The sequence below is a fragment of the Aptenodytes forsteri genome, unplaced genomic scaffold, assembly GCF_000699145.1.
Source record: "Aptenodytes forsteri isolate BGI_AS27 unplaced genomic scaffold, ASM69914v1 Scaffold115, whole genome shotgun sequence".
NCBI classification, from domain to species: Eukaryota; Metazoa; Chordata; class Aves; order Sphenisciformes; family Spheniscidae; genus Aptenodytes; species Aptenodytes forsteri.
In genome coordinates, this window is record NW_008795319.1 from 2,202,481 (window position 1) to 2,219,903 (window position 17,423).

Sequence of the window (17,423 nt, forward strand, 5' to 3'; positions counted from 1 at the left end):
AAAAAAATTAACTCTATCCCAACTGAAACCAGGACAGCTATTATATTTATATTAAAAAAAAAAAGAAAAAGGAAAAGGTAAAAGACAGTTGGGAGCATTAAAAATAATTTGCTTCTGAAAAGAGGGTAATTTCTCTGCATGGATACCAAAAACAGGAAAAGAAAAGTGCATGCACGTACTAGAAATTGTTAATTCATTGTAGCCTTTCATTCTTATTGTGATGACTAAATTTTATGAAATTTTATGGTTGAGTCCTTACGTTGTAGTGTTATTTTGAAATCTCCATGGTGAAGTAGAAGAGAAGGTAAGCGTCATGTCTTGAAATCTACAGAAAATACAATTAGGGAGGAGTCCCAAATACTATTGAGAATAAAAATATAAGAAGATGTCCCAAAACATTAGAAAATATAAGTGGATGAGTGCAGAGAAGACAAAATCATTTATGAAAGAAACATTGGATTATGGACTGGGGAACTAATAGTCTGTGGGCTTGGTTGAGACTTAGAAGGGATATTCAGTTATTTTAGGCCATTTTGGTCCATACTTGACAAACTAGAGAGACTTCAGAGAAGGGCAACGAAGGGCTGGATCGGACTTTTCAACTTCACTCTTTGTAATTTTTCTGTCCTGTGGAAAGATTCATGAGGATATTGTAACTAATCACAAGTCTTTCCCGAATCTGCCCTTGCTTATCAATTTTAGTACCTCTTGCATGTTATTCCTACTAAAAAGGCACTACCCACCAACTTTGACGGCTTCATAAAAACACCTAACGTTCCATTTCTGTTAAGAATTTTTAATACTAGTGATACATTTCATTTCTATGTCAGCTAAAGATGGAAACAGTGAGATTGATACTTACTTGGAAGTGTGTATGCTGTAAGGGTGATAAATATTACCAGTTACAAAGAGAAGGCTCCATGCTACACATCATAAAATGTTCACATTTCTCCTATTTTGTTGCTTAGTTACGTGTTGGCCTTTTCTTAGGGATAGCAGCTGGTTCATTTAACTGTGGTGATTCCTTTTGGAAGCAGAGTTAGTTTGATAGGAAAAAAATAGGCACTGAAAACAAGAAATGCAATTGTTTCTAAAAATTGAAAATTCTTCTGTTTTAAAATATGGAACTTGGTATATTGAAACCTGGCCATGGTAGCCTGATGGCCCAGGAGAGCAGTGAGTACATGAATTTTTCAGTAGTTCCACAAGCAAAGATCCCAATTTTTCCTGTGATATAAAAACATTTTTATACTTTTGCTTTTGTCTTAAACAGCTTTTGATAGCTATTATCTTCAAAGTGTTTTGGAACTAGAAATAGAGAAAACAATCTGAATTGAAATTGTCAGTGCTATAAAATACTACATTTTGGTTGAAGACAAGCATGAAAATGCTGGTTTTAAAATAGGAATGGGTGGAATCTGAGCTGGGGAAGTGTGATCTAATCAGAATAACTTTTCAGTTGATTATTGATGGTGCTTAAGCTTCTGAAGAGCGGTCCCGTTCTCCTGTACAAAGACAGGTATACAAACTGTCTCAACCTGGAGTTGCATGGGAGAAAGTGTACACCACAGTTTGACCATGCCGATTGCTAGAAGTAGACTTGCAGTATGGATAAGCATAGCAAAGCTGTCTTTAATCCAGCTAACTCTGATATTTTGAAAAATAAAGTGATACTGTGTAAGCTTTAGTGAAGCCAGAATGGACTGGATATTGGTAGGGAACTGTCAGTTTCCATGCTCTCTTTTAAAAAATAGATTAAGACTTTATTTCTGAAGTGTCCAGTCAGCTGCAACAGTATTGTTTTAGAAACAATTTGTTATGACTTTTTCATACTTTTATTGACAGGTTTCCACTTCAATGCTGTATATCTTCCCATAAGCACTGAAATTTGTAACAGCGTGAATCGTGAAGGAGAAATAAATTTATACTGTAGTCTTTCTGTAACTTTGTAATCTGGCAGTTACGTTTTTTTTTTCCTGCGAGTGAGTCATAATGTGCATAGATGGGCATTCTCTAAACATAAAAAAGAGTAACAAAAGTGTCTCAGACAATTAGAAGAGAATCAAGAAGCTTCGCTAAAGGAGAAATTTTACCATTTTGCTGAGTTGAAGTTCATATGTTATTTGAAGTGCTTACAGTTAAATCCTATAGCTTTATTAGCTGACTAATTTTTTTGAAAAATCAGCTGTAGCTTTTTGCACTTGTTCTTTGTAAGGGCATAATTGCAAACCTATTAGATCATCTGCAGCTCTGGCCAGTACATTATTGTTCCTTACAGTAGATTCTTGAGAGTTTTACAGGCTAGCTTTTAGCCAGGAACGATGTGAGACCCTTTAGATATGCTGTGCAGGAAAACAGATTCCTTTCTCTGTCTTTTTCTTTCTGTTTTACTTATTTATTTGCTAATAGGACTTGCACGTTTTCTGTGCTGTCAGTGATTTTCCTTGTTTGAGATAACTTTGCTCATATGAATCTTTTTAGCTGTATCCCCTGGGGAACTCTGAAATGCAAGCTCTTAATTCAGACAGCACAATAGCCTTACAGGTAGTTGTGTAGTCAGTGTTGTTTAATCAAATGGCTTTTGCATGAAAAGCTTTTCTTGGAAAGTCGGTCTTTTCTGTTCCCAAACACATTTTTATGTTCTTCTCTAAAGTTATTCCAGTTTGCCTATCTGGTATTCATTTTCTTGGAACAGTATAACTGGTCAACAAAATATTTCTTCCTCTGAGAAAGGTTTTAGGCATGTATTTATATTACTATATGTAACTGATTTTTGAAGTAAAACATCAAAGAAAATTTAGTTTATTGTTTGTGGGCTGGCTAGATTGTTGTAATACTTAAAGTTAGTTTTAGTCCAGAACAATTCAAACCAATTCTCATTAATATCTTCAATATTACCAGAAAGTAATTGTTCACCTGGTGTTACCCAGTAAAATTGTTTGCTGTAATATTTGGGGAAGTGAGCATAAACATGACTAATTTTCAGTCATTCTGTAATTGTTTTTTAAATGGTTTTGTTTATAGGTTCTTTGTTTTTTCCCTTTAATTGCCACCTCTGTTTATTTTCCATACTCTGATACATACAGAAAAGATCGATTGAAGTAACTGGAGAAAAGCACAAAAGTGAGAAGCATGATAAGTAATGGAAATAATTTTTTTTCAATCAAAAATGTCATTCGGGACCTGAAAGGATTAAATTGTCTTGTCAGGAGAAATAACACTGGTAAATAAGCACAAGGGTAAAAATAGTATTTGAATCTCAACTAGAACTCATTTTAATGGACATTATTCATCAGAAAGAAGCAGCTGGAGTGGCTGCTGGCCCTGAGAATGCTCAGCAGCCTGACTGTGCAGTCACAAGGCCATTTTTTATTCCAATGGATACTTTATATGTACTGGGGAAAAACTCAAATTAAGGGGAAAAATAAATGAACAGAGTCTATGCAGTGATCACTTGTGGTTAATAGAGGTGATAAGTTATCGGTCTGCTGAAAGAAATGAAAAAATACACTTATTTGTCAATTTTGAACTTTGAACCACACAGCTGGCAAATCTGGACAATTTTCCAGTATTCCATCTAGTTTCATTCATGAAAGTTTGGAACCATTTGCCTTGTCTTTACAGTGTCCACAAGCAATAAGCAGTTTAAAAATAATCTGGTGAGACTGACTTTACTGATATACCCAGATACAGAGTTCATAAGGTATCAAAAGTCTCACATAAGAAGTAATTTCTGATCATTCCAATATTTCTTTTTAAAAAACTATAGAACATTATTACAGCTGTACTACCTAGATAATATTTGGTGACCAACTGAAGGCTGAATCTTTTATGATGAACTTAGTATAATGGCAATGGCCAGCTATTTCAACAGTACTTTTGGAATAAAAATGGGTAATAGTTTCATGTATACATAGGATTACCTGTGCTATTGGATGGTTTGCCTGGGGATTTAAGTTGATACAAACTCTGCAGCTACTTTGCTCAGGAAACTTTCACAGACAGTTGATAATTCAGCTGTAAAATGTTGCTCTCAATTCCAGAAAAATACATATTCCTCAGTAACACTGTGACCTTGTTATTCTTAGAGGAAATATATTTACTCCATTCTGACTAATACAGTCATGTAATGGCTTCACTGAGACCTACTACTTTGAAATGAGGGTGATGCCTGATGCTGACTTGTGTTGCATACAGCTATATATTTCAGACAAAAGGCCATAGGACTATCTTCAGCAGTGCCCAAGGGCAAGATGATAAGCATGAACATCTAAGCAGCGAGCAGGAAGTTACACTCCCTTGGTACATCATCCCATCTCCCAGAAGTCTGAAGCTCAGGAATTTTTACGCTGGATTTATGACCTTTTATTTAATAATCTTGATGGATTTTTTTTTTTTTCCCTCTGTGGTATTTGAGCCCAGAACATCATGCTCATGTAAAATATACTGCTAGCAGCTCTGAGCTATGAAAGCCTTGGCAGATGACGGAGTAGCCAATGGAAGGAATCAAATGGAGAAAGAATTAAACAGGCCAAACCAAAACAAAGCAAAAAAAGGCAACAGACAAGGCAACAAAAACTCTTCTCTGTACTTTTCCCATAACAATGTTCACGTGATTACAAACTTTGATCAGGAGTCACCCCCAAATTTATGTTGGAGTATAAAAGCTGCATTTAGTTACCTTTGTAATCTAATGCTGGATCTGCCCTTCATTTTCATGTTTTGGTACGTGTAGACAGAGAGGCTTCACTGCAGAGACAGCTCTGGTAGCCTGCAGAAGCAGATGCCATGAGAAGTGCTTCTACAGGGCCGTGCTATTTAACAGAGGGAGGAGAGAGGAGATGACACTTGTTCTGAGGTCCTGAGTTGAGCTAACTCTACTCCTTGAGAAAAGGAGGAGGAAGGACCTGAGGCAAAAACATTAGATGATAAACAACTTCTCAGAGAAAGGCTAAAACACTTAATTCAAATGCATCAAGTACTTCCTAACATTTCTGTTGCCTCGCAGGATTTTAGTTACTGATATTGCCAGTGAGGGAGAAGGTCATAGCATGGCTGCAAATTTGAGTGTAGGCGTAGATACATGTCTGAATAGCTATAAGAATTTCTGTCCTTTAAGATGTAATGTATTTTATGAAAAGGGTTGGAAAACTTCTCTTCTAATGCATTAGATAATTGTGCTTTAAATGTGCTAAAGATTTTCTGTAAGAGACTTCCACAAGAGGTCCACAGACCTCTCTGTCAGGATGTTTTCCTAACACCAAGTTAAATTTTTCTTTTGCAGTTGAATTCCATTATGCTTAGTTACATCACCCTAAATAGTTCTGTTTACTTAGTGGTTACAGTCCTTAAATATCTTTAGACCGTTACTGTTGACCCTTGGTTGTTTCCTAGCCAAATTGAGCTTGTTTACTTCTCCCTTGTCTTTCCCAAGTAGTCCTGTTGTCATGCCTTTGTCATTTATGTTGTTCAGTGACTCCAAAAGCTTTTCAGTAAGGAAGTGCGCAGTGCAGTTGTCATTGCCTTATCAGTACATCCTCTATTTTTATTTTTATTTTATATTTGTCTGATGTGATACACCTATGAATGCTGTCTGAACTTTTGTCCTTTAGGCATGCAAGTGCATTGAAGATATACTTCTGAGGTTTACTTTGCTATTGCACCTAAAATTTCTTTGGAATTAATACTTGTCATATGTCCTTGGTCGATTTTTTCCCTAGAGGTAAACTAACTTTCATGTTCCAGCAAGGCTCTTAATTCGCTGATGATGACAGTATTGCTAATTTGTCTGTGTCCTTTATGTAAGTTCTTTGGCCTAAGAAGTCTGTTCAACTTATTCCCTTAGAATTATGTGTAAATTATTGCCATTTTCTTTAAATTCCAAAGTTACATTTTGTCTGTGATTTTTTTTAAATACCCAGCCATCTGGTACAAAACTGAGCATCTCAGTATCTTGCTGTTTATCACTTTGCCTTTACAGATTTTCAGGCAGTAGAAATTTATCAGCACTGCTCCCACCCACAACAAATTGAGAGGGAGATTTTGTATAATCCTGATTTCAGTTGCACTGATGTAAAATAATTAATGAGAATATAAACAAAGTGCTGTGGAGTAGTGCTGATGGACAACATTGATAAAACATTATAGGTGGGGTTCAGTTTAAGACACCTACATTTAGTGTTTACATGTGTACAGAGACACTGGGTGTCTAAATTCCTGTATTAGTCAACAGATATTTAACTAATATACCCCAAGAGGTATGGGATTCTTATGCTGTAAGCCACGCTGCTGCTTCAAAAGGATGAATGCCTCCCAAATATTTTGTGCCACTGTCTTCTAACACTGGGTGGGTGTCTAGGGAATCTCAAAAGGCAGGAGCTGCCTATGTTTAGGCAACTGGATTCAAAACTGAGTATCAAATTCAGGGTTAGCTATAATACTTTTTACACCATTTGTGTGTCTTCTGAAAAGTTCATGAGAGAAGACCAAGTCCAAATAAAAAGAATTCTTTTTCTTGGCAAATTTAGTGCTTTCACCTTATTTGAAAGTGAACCTTCAGTCCTCAACTCATCTGTGTCAGTTGAAAAGGGAATTTTCACTTCTGTCCCTTTTACATAAAATGTCAGCTATGGCACAGCTGTTCTTGGAGCATATGTATGTGTGTCACATACATACTCCTATTGAGGGCTTTGAGGTTAGGGAAGGAGGACTTGAGCTGACTTTAGTGCAAAAAAATTGTAGGCGGTAGCATATAGATTAATGATCCATACTGCAAAAGGAGTAGTGATACAAAGACATGCTCAGTTTTTGTGAAAGCCGGTTTTCATAATTTATAGAAGGTGTTTTTAACTTGTCCAAACAATTGCTACGTTATTTGTACCAGACAGTGATTCTCATTTTTGTGACTTTCTGTGAATTTCCTTTTGAATCTTCTCTGTTCCGGCTTTCCATTAAAAAAACACACTGACAATGTGTTTGATTTGCTCTGAAATCACATTACAAGATCTAGCTTTGAGCTAAGTATGCAGTTTTGTAAGCTGAAAACTCTTCTGCCATCCTTCATTCATCTTGTGAATTTTGAAATTCAGTTCAGCCAGGAAATTGTCCTCCTCTACTTCTTCCCCTACTCAGTTGAAAGGAGAAGGAAGGGAAATTGCATTTCAGAGATCTAAAATGTGGAATGAAGTTTTATTTATATAGAATTATATCCTACAGGAAGTCATACAAACTTTTTGCTTTTTTTGGAGAAGAAATAAAAGGAGAAACTTTTAAAGGCATTTTTTGGCTTGGTGAATTGTTTCAGCTACCTGGGAAGCTTATAAGCAATTTGGGAATGCTACACCATTTACTGTTAAAGCTGATTTTGCTAGAACCACCTTGAGCACTAAAAATGGAATGCTTGATAAAGGATCCATGTATGACAGAGACCTAGAATTCTGTTTACTTCTAAACTAAACATTACCAGCTGGCTTGTCAGGCATCTGCTCAAATGTCTTTTGGGAAGAGGGCACAGCAAGTACTCTCTTGTATCTAACCCAGCAAATAATTTTAGCTCTGTTTATTATTCCCAGGAAGCTCTGACTGATTTAAAGAAGAAATCAGACATACACAGTGCCTTCCTTGTATTGAAAAGGTTCTGTTAGCTCTTTTTTACCAGTGTGGAAATCCCCCCATTAAATTTTGTGCTAAGTTTTTAAGACTGCAACTCATTTAGAAATGGGATTATTAGTTCTTTCAGTTCAAATCAAGATCAAATTCTGGGTATTTGAAATTGGATAGTCCATTTTATGGGATTTATCAAATTTAGTTTGGGCTGCCTGTTGAAAGGTCTGAGCCAAATAGTCTCAGAGTTTTATAGGACAATTTCTCTTCATGTTTTGTATGTTTTCTCAAAAAACCCTCTTTGTAGCTAATTTTGTTCATTGGAATGATGTGGTTTTAATGGAGCTAAGTAAAATTCCTGTTGTTCAGTTACTTGCCTCTGTTAAAGGATTCTTTTAAAGTACTTGTTAATTTTGCATAAAAGCTGGCTATCTTTGCTGTACTCATTGAATCCAATCTACCAAAACACCTCAGGCATATATTTTGGGTTCTGTAAAGGTTCTCTTGTTCTGCCAATGTTGATTTCTAGTAAAGCATTCCTGAAATTCTCTTTTCATCTCATGAATTATTTAGTATTTCTTTTTGTAGTCCCAGTCATTCAAATTATTTTTTGACTTGCATAGCCTGTTATATACCTTCAAGTTCATAGCTAAGTGCTTGGTATTGAGAATGGAATTTTTATTATTTAGAGATATTATAAAACTAGCTGCATAACGCATTAGAACATGCCTTGTTTGTTAAAGCTTATTCCTGTAACTGAAAATAAGCCTTTAAAAGTCCTATCATTTTTCAACTGTTTTTCTTGAGAGAGAGAGGGAAAAAAAAGTGTCTACGTATATGGGTTAATTTGTTCTCCCCCCCCCCCCCCCCCAGTCAATGGGGAATAAACAATATGTTTGTTACATTCTCATGTAACAATTCTAAAATAACGGATTTCAGCATGAAGTCTGGAGGCTGCAAACTTCAGATGCACAGATGAAAGCTTCTGAAAGCTGAAATCTAAATCTCAAATGTATGATTGTGATAGCAGTTACTGAAATTTGTGACCTAAAATGACAGGGTTGTGACAACAGTTTTCTAGTAACCAGGAGGATTGTTTTTTCCTTAAATAGGTGTTTGGAAATTTGTATATATAACTTATGAAAAGTCACAAGTCTTGGTTTCGTTTCCTTAGGGATATCAGGGATCAGCAGGAACTCCAGGTATCCCAGGAACTCCAGGGGTTCAAGTAAGTTTCTGTTTCATTCCTAGAATTTGAAAATCTGAGACAAATCCCGCCAACTCTCTCCCAATATCCATTGTTTGTCATTGAGAGTTGAGGTGTGGGGAATGAAAACGGCTCGAGGGATGGCATGAAGTCAGGGGCCATCCTTGGGTGAATTGCTTTGGAACTCACGTGGCTTTGGGGTTTGTAGGTAGGCTGACAGTTAGACTGCAAATCTAATCATTGCTAGGTAAGGCCTGTAGGAGCAGGACTCAGCTGGAGCTTAGACATTTTCATCCTGATCGAGAACCCAAACAGTAGTTCCTTCCATTTTTCTGTGAATCAGTAACAGTGATCTGAAACCTTGTCATGGTGATTGATTACCCACAATTCACATGTCCAAAAGAAGGTTTCAGATAAAGCCCAGACTGATGGAGGAGAATTCTTTTTCTTTCTTCATTGTATGAATTTAGTAGCCCTTACTGGGACAGTTATTGGAAACCAGTGCTGTATTTTACTTGTGGCATGATCCAGTCTGGCTGGATAGTCGAGGACTTACTAATTTGTTGAATTAAATATCTGAGAGCATGCTGGGGCCAAGAGGGAGCCTGCAACATGACATATGTGAAGGCTGTCTGATGGACATTTTGAAAGGAAGGGGACATCTCTGGACCAGTACTGGCTGTGTGACGTCCTTTTTTCCTGGGGTGGTCCTTGGTTAGAGCAAAGAATTGTTTTGGTGTTCCTCAGTCATGGGTTATGATAGCGTGCCATATTCATACATGCTGGATACATTTCATGCTTGGTTCTGCTTTTGTATCCAGTTACCAAAATGTTGTGATCAGCCAGCTGACACATCAGTCCCTGGGTCATGTTGTATTACATTTCTGTAATAACAGAAATGTAATAATAACATTTCTCATTCTCTATCAGATTGTATTAGTATTTGAGCTGGTTTTCATTTTTTCTCTCTTAGGGACCACGTGGCTTACCAGGTATCAAGGGAGAGCCGGGGAAAGATGGGGCTAAGGTAAAAAAAAAAAAAAGAGTAATAGATAAAATGATTTTACTCTTACCATTTATTATTTTTGGTCGTACAGTTAATAATATCAGTATTTTCACATAAGGCTTCTTGAGAATTGTTTACTAAAAAGGTAATAAGGAATAAGAATCCTAAATTTAGAGTGTTACTTCAATTCTGAATCTAATCTGCTTTATTTAATAAAGTTCATATAAGCTTTATCACTGCCAGTAACACCTTTATTGCACTGAATGATTTATATTTAGAAAGCATATCTAAATACGGGTACCTGGAAGCACGATACAGACATCTGTTAGAATGGTTTCTTTCTATCTCTTTTTACCCTTTTTCTCTTTAAGTGAGCATCCAGATGAAATAGGTAGGAATTTTTGGATGGCATTTTTTATCAGAAAACACTGACTAATTGAAACCAAAGCTTTTTGTGGAAAAATTCTAGCTGAGGTGTAGCCAGTAGCTTGGAGCTGCAGACAGATGTGGAAGCTTATGTATAACTCCCCTCTGGTAATCAGGATAAACTTGAATCTGGATCTCCTGTATACACAGTGAATAAACTAGCCATTGGCTATTGGCAAATCTCATTGATATGTAAATATCTCTCTCCCCCCTTTTCTTACACTTTTGCTCTATGTTTAGAAAAGTTCCAAGTTCATTGTGATAAAAACATATTTTGTTTTTGGTTTATTAAAACTTCAAAGCCTTTTTTGTAAAACAAACACTTGTTTTCCAATCAGATTTTACTGTAGAATTTCCTTCTTCTAAAGTTCCTAATATTAAAAACAGGTCCTTAAATTCATCATGGTTCAGCAGAATTCTCAAATGCATGATTAGAGTTGAAAAATGTGCTTATGTGTTCTGTGCTTTAGGCATCTTAATCTAATTGATTTTAGATGTTAATCTAATTGATGTTAATCTAATTGATCAGTCAGTATTGTGCCACGTGCAGAAAGTAAGATACTGATGATGAAAAACTCAATTCTCCTGGCAGTGCAGGGTTGTGACAGATAGAATATTTCCTAATGCTCAGTCCAGCCTTGTTTAAAACGTGCCAAGAAATAGGGCTTCCACCACTGTTTTAGAAAACTTCTTCCATTGTAAAATAGGTCTTGCCATTACAATTTTTTTCCTGATGATTCAGCCCAACTTTTCATCTCTTAATTTCATTCCATTACTTGTAAAGTTTCTATAGCAACTAATTTAACTGTTTCCATTGCCAAGTGTTTTAGTTTATCCAATAATTGAATCGCTACTTTTGAGCAGAAATCGAGGCTCCATTCTTTTTCGCTAAGAAGCAGCGGATGCATGAAGTGTATATTTTATGAGCTTTGCTGATTTTTTGAACTCCATTCCACTGCCTGTGTTCAATACTTACTTGTTGAGAGATATTTCGATAGCATTAACCCACAAGCTATCCTTCCTGTGGTTGTGTTCCTGTCTTCTGTGAATATGTGACAGACCTCTCCAAATCTGCTTAGACATGAGTGATTTTGATAAATACCACTGAGACATGTTTTCTTTTACCCTTTGTCTTTCTTTTACCCTTTGTCTTAGAACTTGAAATATTATATAAAATAAATTCCTGAGCATAATTTACTGTTCCTCCTTTAAGATTGAAATGTAATAAACAAATTGAAATATATTGCTCAATATAAAGTTAGATATTAACAGAGAGAAAACATTGTGATTGTCCAAAAATTATTTGGCTCTTTGTCCTGAGTGAAGTAGATCCAGTCTACTGAAACAAGCAACTAAGCTTGTTTTTATTGTTTCAAGTCAGGTAGTTTTGGAATTCCTGATATCTGACACCTGTGAGGACAATAAAAAGAATTGATGTTTTGGCTTGTGTTTTCAATTGCTAACTGCTTTTACCAAAGTGGATTCTTTCTTCCACTGAAATGACAACTCATTTGTCAAAGTGCCAAAGTTGTTTTATCAGTGTATTTTGGTTTCATTTTGTTTATTTTTTAGAGAAAGTACTTAATACCTTATTTTTTAATACTTCACTCATCCAGAGTAAGCTGGTGAGAAATTTGATAAGGTCAGGAGGTCTGTGATATTTTCAGTAAGAGGTAGGAGCAAAGCCATCCCAGATTTAGGGAATTTCCTTATTCTTCGGGAATTAGGAATGGATGGTAGAATTATCACAGCTCCTACAGAGGTTATCAAAGCTCTTTTCAAAACTTTTTTTCCTCTTGTCAAAGCTAAATTGCTACTTTTGTAGCTCCATAGGCTTTATTGAGAGGTTACAGTAAAATTTATTCTAAAAAATTTAGTGATTGTTTAATTTTTTTCTTTTATGTATTGAATCTTGTTTAAAGATCAACAAACTCTCATCAGTCAGCATACCAATGTCATGTAGTTGATATGGTGATATATAGTGTCTTTCCACTATTTGTTGATCATTGAGAATATGAATGTTATTACAGTATATTACTACTATTTTAGAAATAAGGATTTAAAATGTGTTTGCACTTTTAGGGTGACCGTGGACTACCTGGTTTTCCTGGATTACATGGGATGCCAGCACCAAAGGTTGAAATTAAATATTTCTTGTTACAGGATTCATGTGTTTCAGCTTGCTCTATAGTTTAATTTAAAGGAAAAATAAGTTTATATACACTATTATGCCAGTGCATTTGATGAACTACATAAAATGAACAGATATGATGCTGAAATTGAAGGAAAACACATGCTGTGGGACTTCATTACATACATATCAAACAGCCTGGTTTTTTCATTTTTGTTCTGTTCTATGGGATTCTATATTAATTACTTTGACCTTTGATTTTACTACTACATAGAACCTTTTCCATCACAAATAATGTGTCAAAGAAATAAAAATAATTCTATAATTTTCTTGAAGTCATTCAATTTGAGTGTCAGCATTTTGAAGGATAGTTCTGATCTAACCCAATGAGTTTATTTCACGTGTACGTTCCTCAAAACATCATAAACCGTATCTTTTGCTCTTCTGTGTTAGTACTCAACTGAATTTACTTCTTAGTTTTTAAAAATTTTTGTTTTAAACTTTTCAAATAAAGTCTTCAGAAGAGTGCAGCACTTTTCAAAGAGCTGAATTTTCACTTAGGTACCTAGCTATATTGAAGTGACCAGAAACTCAAAGTGCCTTCCATTGAAAACAGAAGCATTAAGCCTGCAAGCTGTGGATTGTCTCACCAGCAGTGTTGGACATTCTGGGCTTCTCCCCTAGGAGAGCTTGGAAAATTCAAGGCTTGCATTTACTGTCTTAAGCATATTTTTTTATATCAGATGGAGCTCTTTGCCTGCTTCATTTTATGTCTGTTATACATGTATACTTTGTATATATGTCTGTATATAACTACTTCTATTTTAAAAATTAACTTACTCACACACATTTTGTCTAGGGAGAAAGGGGTCTTAAAGGAGATCAAGGAGTGCCAGGAATATATGGAAAAAAGGCAAGTAAATTTATAATAATAAAATAAAACAAAACAAAATGTTCTTGGTGTCTGTGGTGGGGTAACCTTGGCTGGCTGCTTGATGCCCCCCCCAGCCACTCTCTCGTTCCCCCTCCTCAACAGTACAGGGAGAGAAAATAAGATGGAAAAGCGTGTGGGTCCAGATAAGGACAGGGAGGTCACCTACCAATTACTGTCATGGGCAAAACAGACTCAACTTGGGGAAAGTTAATTTAATTTATTGCTAACTAAAATAGGTTTGGATAGTGAGAAACAAAGAAAAAAACTAAAACACCTTCCCCCCCACCACCCAACTTTTTCCCAGGCTCAATTTCACTCCTTCATGGGATGGGGAATGGGGAGCAGGGTGGGGGGGTCAGTCCATAACAGTTCCTCTCTGCTCTCTTTCCTCCTCACACTTCTGCCCTGCTCCAGTGTGGGTCCTTCCTACGGGCTGCAGTCCTTCAGGGACTGCATGGGATCTCCGTGGGCTGCAGCTTGGCTACCACAGCTCCATCGTGGTCCTCTCCACAGGCTGCAGGAGAATCTTTGCTCCGGTGCCTGGAGCACTTCCTCCCCTCCTTCTTCACTGACCTTGGTGTCTGCAGAGTTGTTTCTCTCGCTTTTTCCCTCACTCCTTACTTCGCCTGTGTCATGTTTTTGCCCTTTCTTAAATACATTTCCCCCGAGGCACCACTGCCTTGGCTATTGGGCTCAGCCGTGCCCTGCAGTGGGTTGGTTGGAACTGGCTGGAACCGGCTGTGTCCGGCACGGGGCAGCCCCGGCCTCTCCTCACAGAGGCCGCCCCTGCAGCCCCCGCTGCCAGCGCCTGGGCACCTGCACCCAATACATATCATTTATATTTTTATAATAGGTGTATTCACAGAGAATTTAATTCTGCAGTCCTAACTCAGAAAAATTTCCACTGAAGTTACTGGATATACTTATGTCTAGTAATATTAAACTCATGCTCTGCTTATTTGGATATTTTGAGAACTCTCTTCATCCTTCTGTTAATGGATTGATGTAATTCTTTTTAACATAACACAAAATGCTTATAAATATATTTTTGCAAATATGTCTATGCCTTTAACATGGGGTATATGTAATAATTATATTGCAAAGAAGTCTATGCTTTTTAATACATAGAAATGTACATGAACCATATAACTGAACGGGAGAGAGGGAGAGGAGTAAGGGGAGTGAGGAGAGGGGCACATGAACGGAGTGAGGCTGATCGCAGCCTGGAAGAGAGATGTTGTTTTAATCCGTAATTTATATAAAGCAGTATGTGCTTGTATGTAAATACTTACATTTCAGAGAGCATATTTTGGTCATCCAATGTTAACAGTTACATTTTCACCCGTTGTTATATTTTCTTCATGTATTTATTGGTCTAGAGATTTAAGCAATTTGAAAGAGGGGCTATGTTCACATTTCTATTTTTTAGAGCATATTTACGTTTCCGTAACAGGGGGTAGTTATTAATTGACCACTGCCTGGGTTAAGAAGGAAACAGATCTTTCATACATTTTCAAAATAAGAAATAACATACATTAATTATAGGTTAAATGTACTGAATTTGCAGCATAAACATTGAGGACCATTACTTTTTGTTTGCTGTATTTTTCAGGGTTCAAAAGGAGAGAAGGGTGATACGGGGTTTCCAGGAATGCCTGGGCGATCTGTAAGTTTTGTGAAGACAATTTGCCTTTAACTTTTGCTTGTTAATTCACCTACTGATGACTGTTAACTGTTGCCACAGGGAGACCCTGGCAGAAGTGGGAAAGATGGATTACCGGGAAGTCCTGGTTTCAAGGTATGTACAAATGTATATTCATATCTTGCCAAAGTCTTCAATAGCATTGCTATTGGTCTAAATATACCCAGTTTATTCTGTGGAGAATTACTGGAAATTAAAACAATATGTGTTACTGGGAAATGCCAGCCCGATGTGGAAGCCTTGGCTGCCCTAGAGCACCTCAAATAGCACCAGGCATTTGTGATTAGGTAAATGAATTAAGCCCCTGTTCAGTGTAATGGGATCTTAGATCCCTAACGTATCTCTAGACAACTTCAGGTAGAAAAACACATGTAGGTGTCTTAATCTGAAGTTAAAGGGGGGAGTTATCACTTACATACAACACTACAGCACTGTTACTCTAAAAATTGCCCAACTTCAATGTGTAACTAAGCATCCCGCAATTCAAAAATTTATTAGGAAAACACATCTAAAATAACTTTTATGGTAGGTAAACTCAGTATTTCCTATTTTATTTGTTCTCTTTGGAAGGCCTAATGAGACTGTGCTAAAAGGTAATGGAATAACTTTATTTTACGTCAAATTGGTGTACTGCTTTTTTTTAACTGCCCTTAAGTTTACACCTTTAAAATACATTAGTAAAAGAAGTTGTAAATCTTAATTATGGAAAAAAATATTTTCTTATTGCTCATTTTTCTGAAGTTAACTTCAGCAACCGACAGCAAATTATTTCTATGATACTGAAGGACTTTTTCTTTATTTGTTACTTGGTTTAGTTTTAAATACTCCTACATTCATTTAATTTTGATCTTCAAATTTCATTGATACCTGCCTACAAATTGTCATTATTAATATATATCTACAAGAGCATGTATCTCTGACACTTGCAAGTATGTCAGGCAAAGACAATTTAAAAGACATTCTTAAAACACTCAGCTAAGTTTGTGTCTATGAACGTAGTAGCTACCTATGTTGCCATTAAAGTCAATGGAGGTCTAACCAGTAATGCCAGTGGAGTTTGGAGAGCACTTCAGCTCAAAGAAGGCAGACTTGTAGGTATCAGTTTAGTTGCCTACATAAAAGCGTCTGGTGCATTTGAGATGCATTAATGTCCCAAGCATCCTAAGGGAGCTGACAAATATGACATAAGTCCTATGGAAAGCCAGTGCCTTTCTGTCATGGTTTAACCCCAGCTGGCAACTAAGCACCACCCAGCCGCTCGCTCACTCCCCCCGGGTGGGATGCGGGAGAGAATCGGAAGGGCAAAAGTGAGAAAACTTGTGGGTTGAGATAAAGACAGTTTAATAGGTAAAGCAAAAGCTGCGCACGCAAGTAAAGCAAACCAAGGAATTCATTCACTACTTCCCATCGGCAGGCAGGCGTTCAGCCATCTCCAGGAAAGCAGGGCTCCATCACGCGTAACGGTTACTTGGGAAGACAAACACCATCACACCAAACATCCCCCCTCTTCCTTCTTCTTCCCCCAGCTTTATGTACTGAGCATGACGTCACATGGTATGGAATATCCCTTTGGCCAGTTTGGGTCAGCTGTCCTGGCTGTGCCCCCCTCCCAGCCTCCCGTGCACCTGCAGCCCTCCCAGTCGGCAGAGCATGGAAGCTGAAAAGTCCTTGACTAGTGTAAACACTACCTAGCAACAACTAAAACGTTGGTGTGTTATCAACTTTGTTCTCATCCTAAATCCAAAACACAGCACTGTACCAGCTACTAAGAAGGAAATTAACTCTATCCCTGCTGAAACCAGGACACTTTCTGAAGTGGGAGTAGGAACCCAGACAAGACACCCTTGGGTATCTCAAATATGACCAAACCTCTATGTGCAGGCAATGAAATTGAGCTCCTCGTAGCTGGTTAGCTGGATCAAGCCTCCATCAATTGTCTTGACTAGACTTCTGTTGGCTGTGATAGGAGCTTAGTTACCTACATGAATTTATTTCAAAGGAATCCTGCCTTATTTTCAATGTATATATATACACACACAGATATCTCTACTAAGTTGGTAGAGAAATTCCTTCTCTAGTACTATAGAAAGTAGAAAAAAATAATTAGATGCTAGATTTTTTCCTGTCTGGTGTTTGATAACATGGACAGGTAATAGTTGCAGTTGTTTAACATAAAATTATAACTGTCACTGGTGGCCCTTTAAAGTGAAGTATTATGTTGATAAAGCATGAATTTGGAGAGTATTTTGATCTGTTTTTATGCTTGTAAACAATATACAGATAATTCAGTATATTAGTTGTGTGAACCTGAAAAAAATTTTCTTGACTATTTTCTTAATTTAATTATTGTAGTACAAAAATATGACATGCTTGTTAGTTTTTATTCATTTTATAATATAAACAGAAACCATATTC

The 17,423-nt window shown here is 36.8% G+C and overlaps 1 protein-coding gene across 2 annotated transcripts in view; it reads left to right on the plus strand.

The window, feature by feature from the left end:
* COL21A1 (collagen type XXI alpha 1 chain) overlaps positions 1-17,423 on the plus strand; it is an 86,391-nt gene that overhangs the window by 20,235 nt on the left and 48,733 nt on the right. For both annotated transcript variants that reach the window (XM_009279729.1, XM_019472185.1), the window contains 6 exons: positions 8,777-8,830; positions 9,783-9,836; positions 12,324-12,377; positions 13,232-13,285; positions 14,919-14,972; positions 15,051-15,104. In XM_009279729.1, coding sequence (XP_009278004.1) covers positions 8,777-8,830; positions 9,783-9,836; positions 12,324-12,377; positions 13,232-13,285; positions 14,919-14,972; positions 15,051-15,104 — 324 coding nt within the window. The remainder of the gene's footprint in view (positions 1-8,776; positions 8,831-9,782; positions 9,837-12,323; positions 12,378-13,231; positions 13,286-14,918; positions 14,973-15,050; positions 15,105-17,423) is intronic.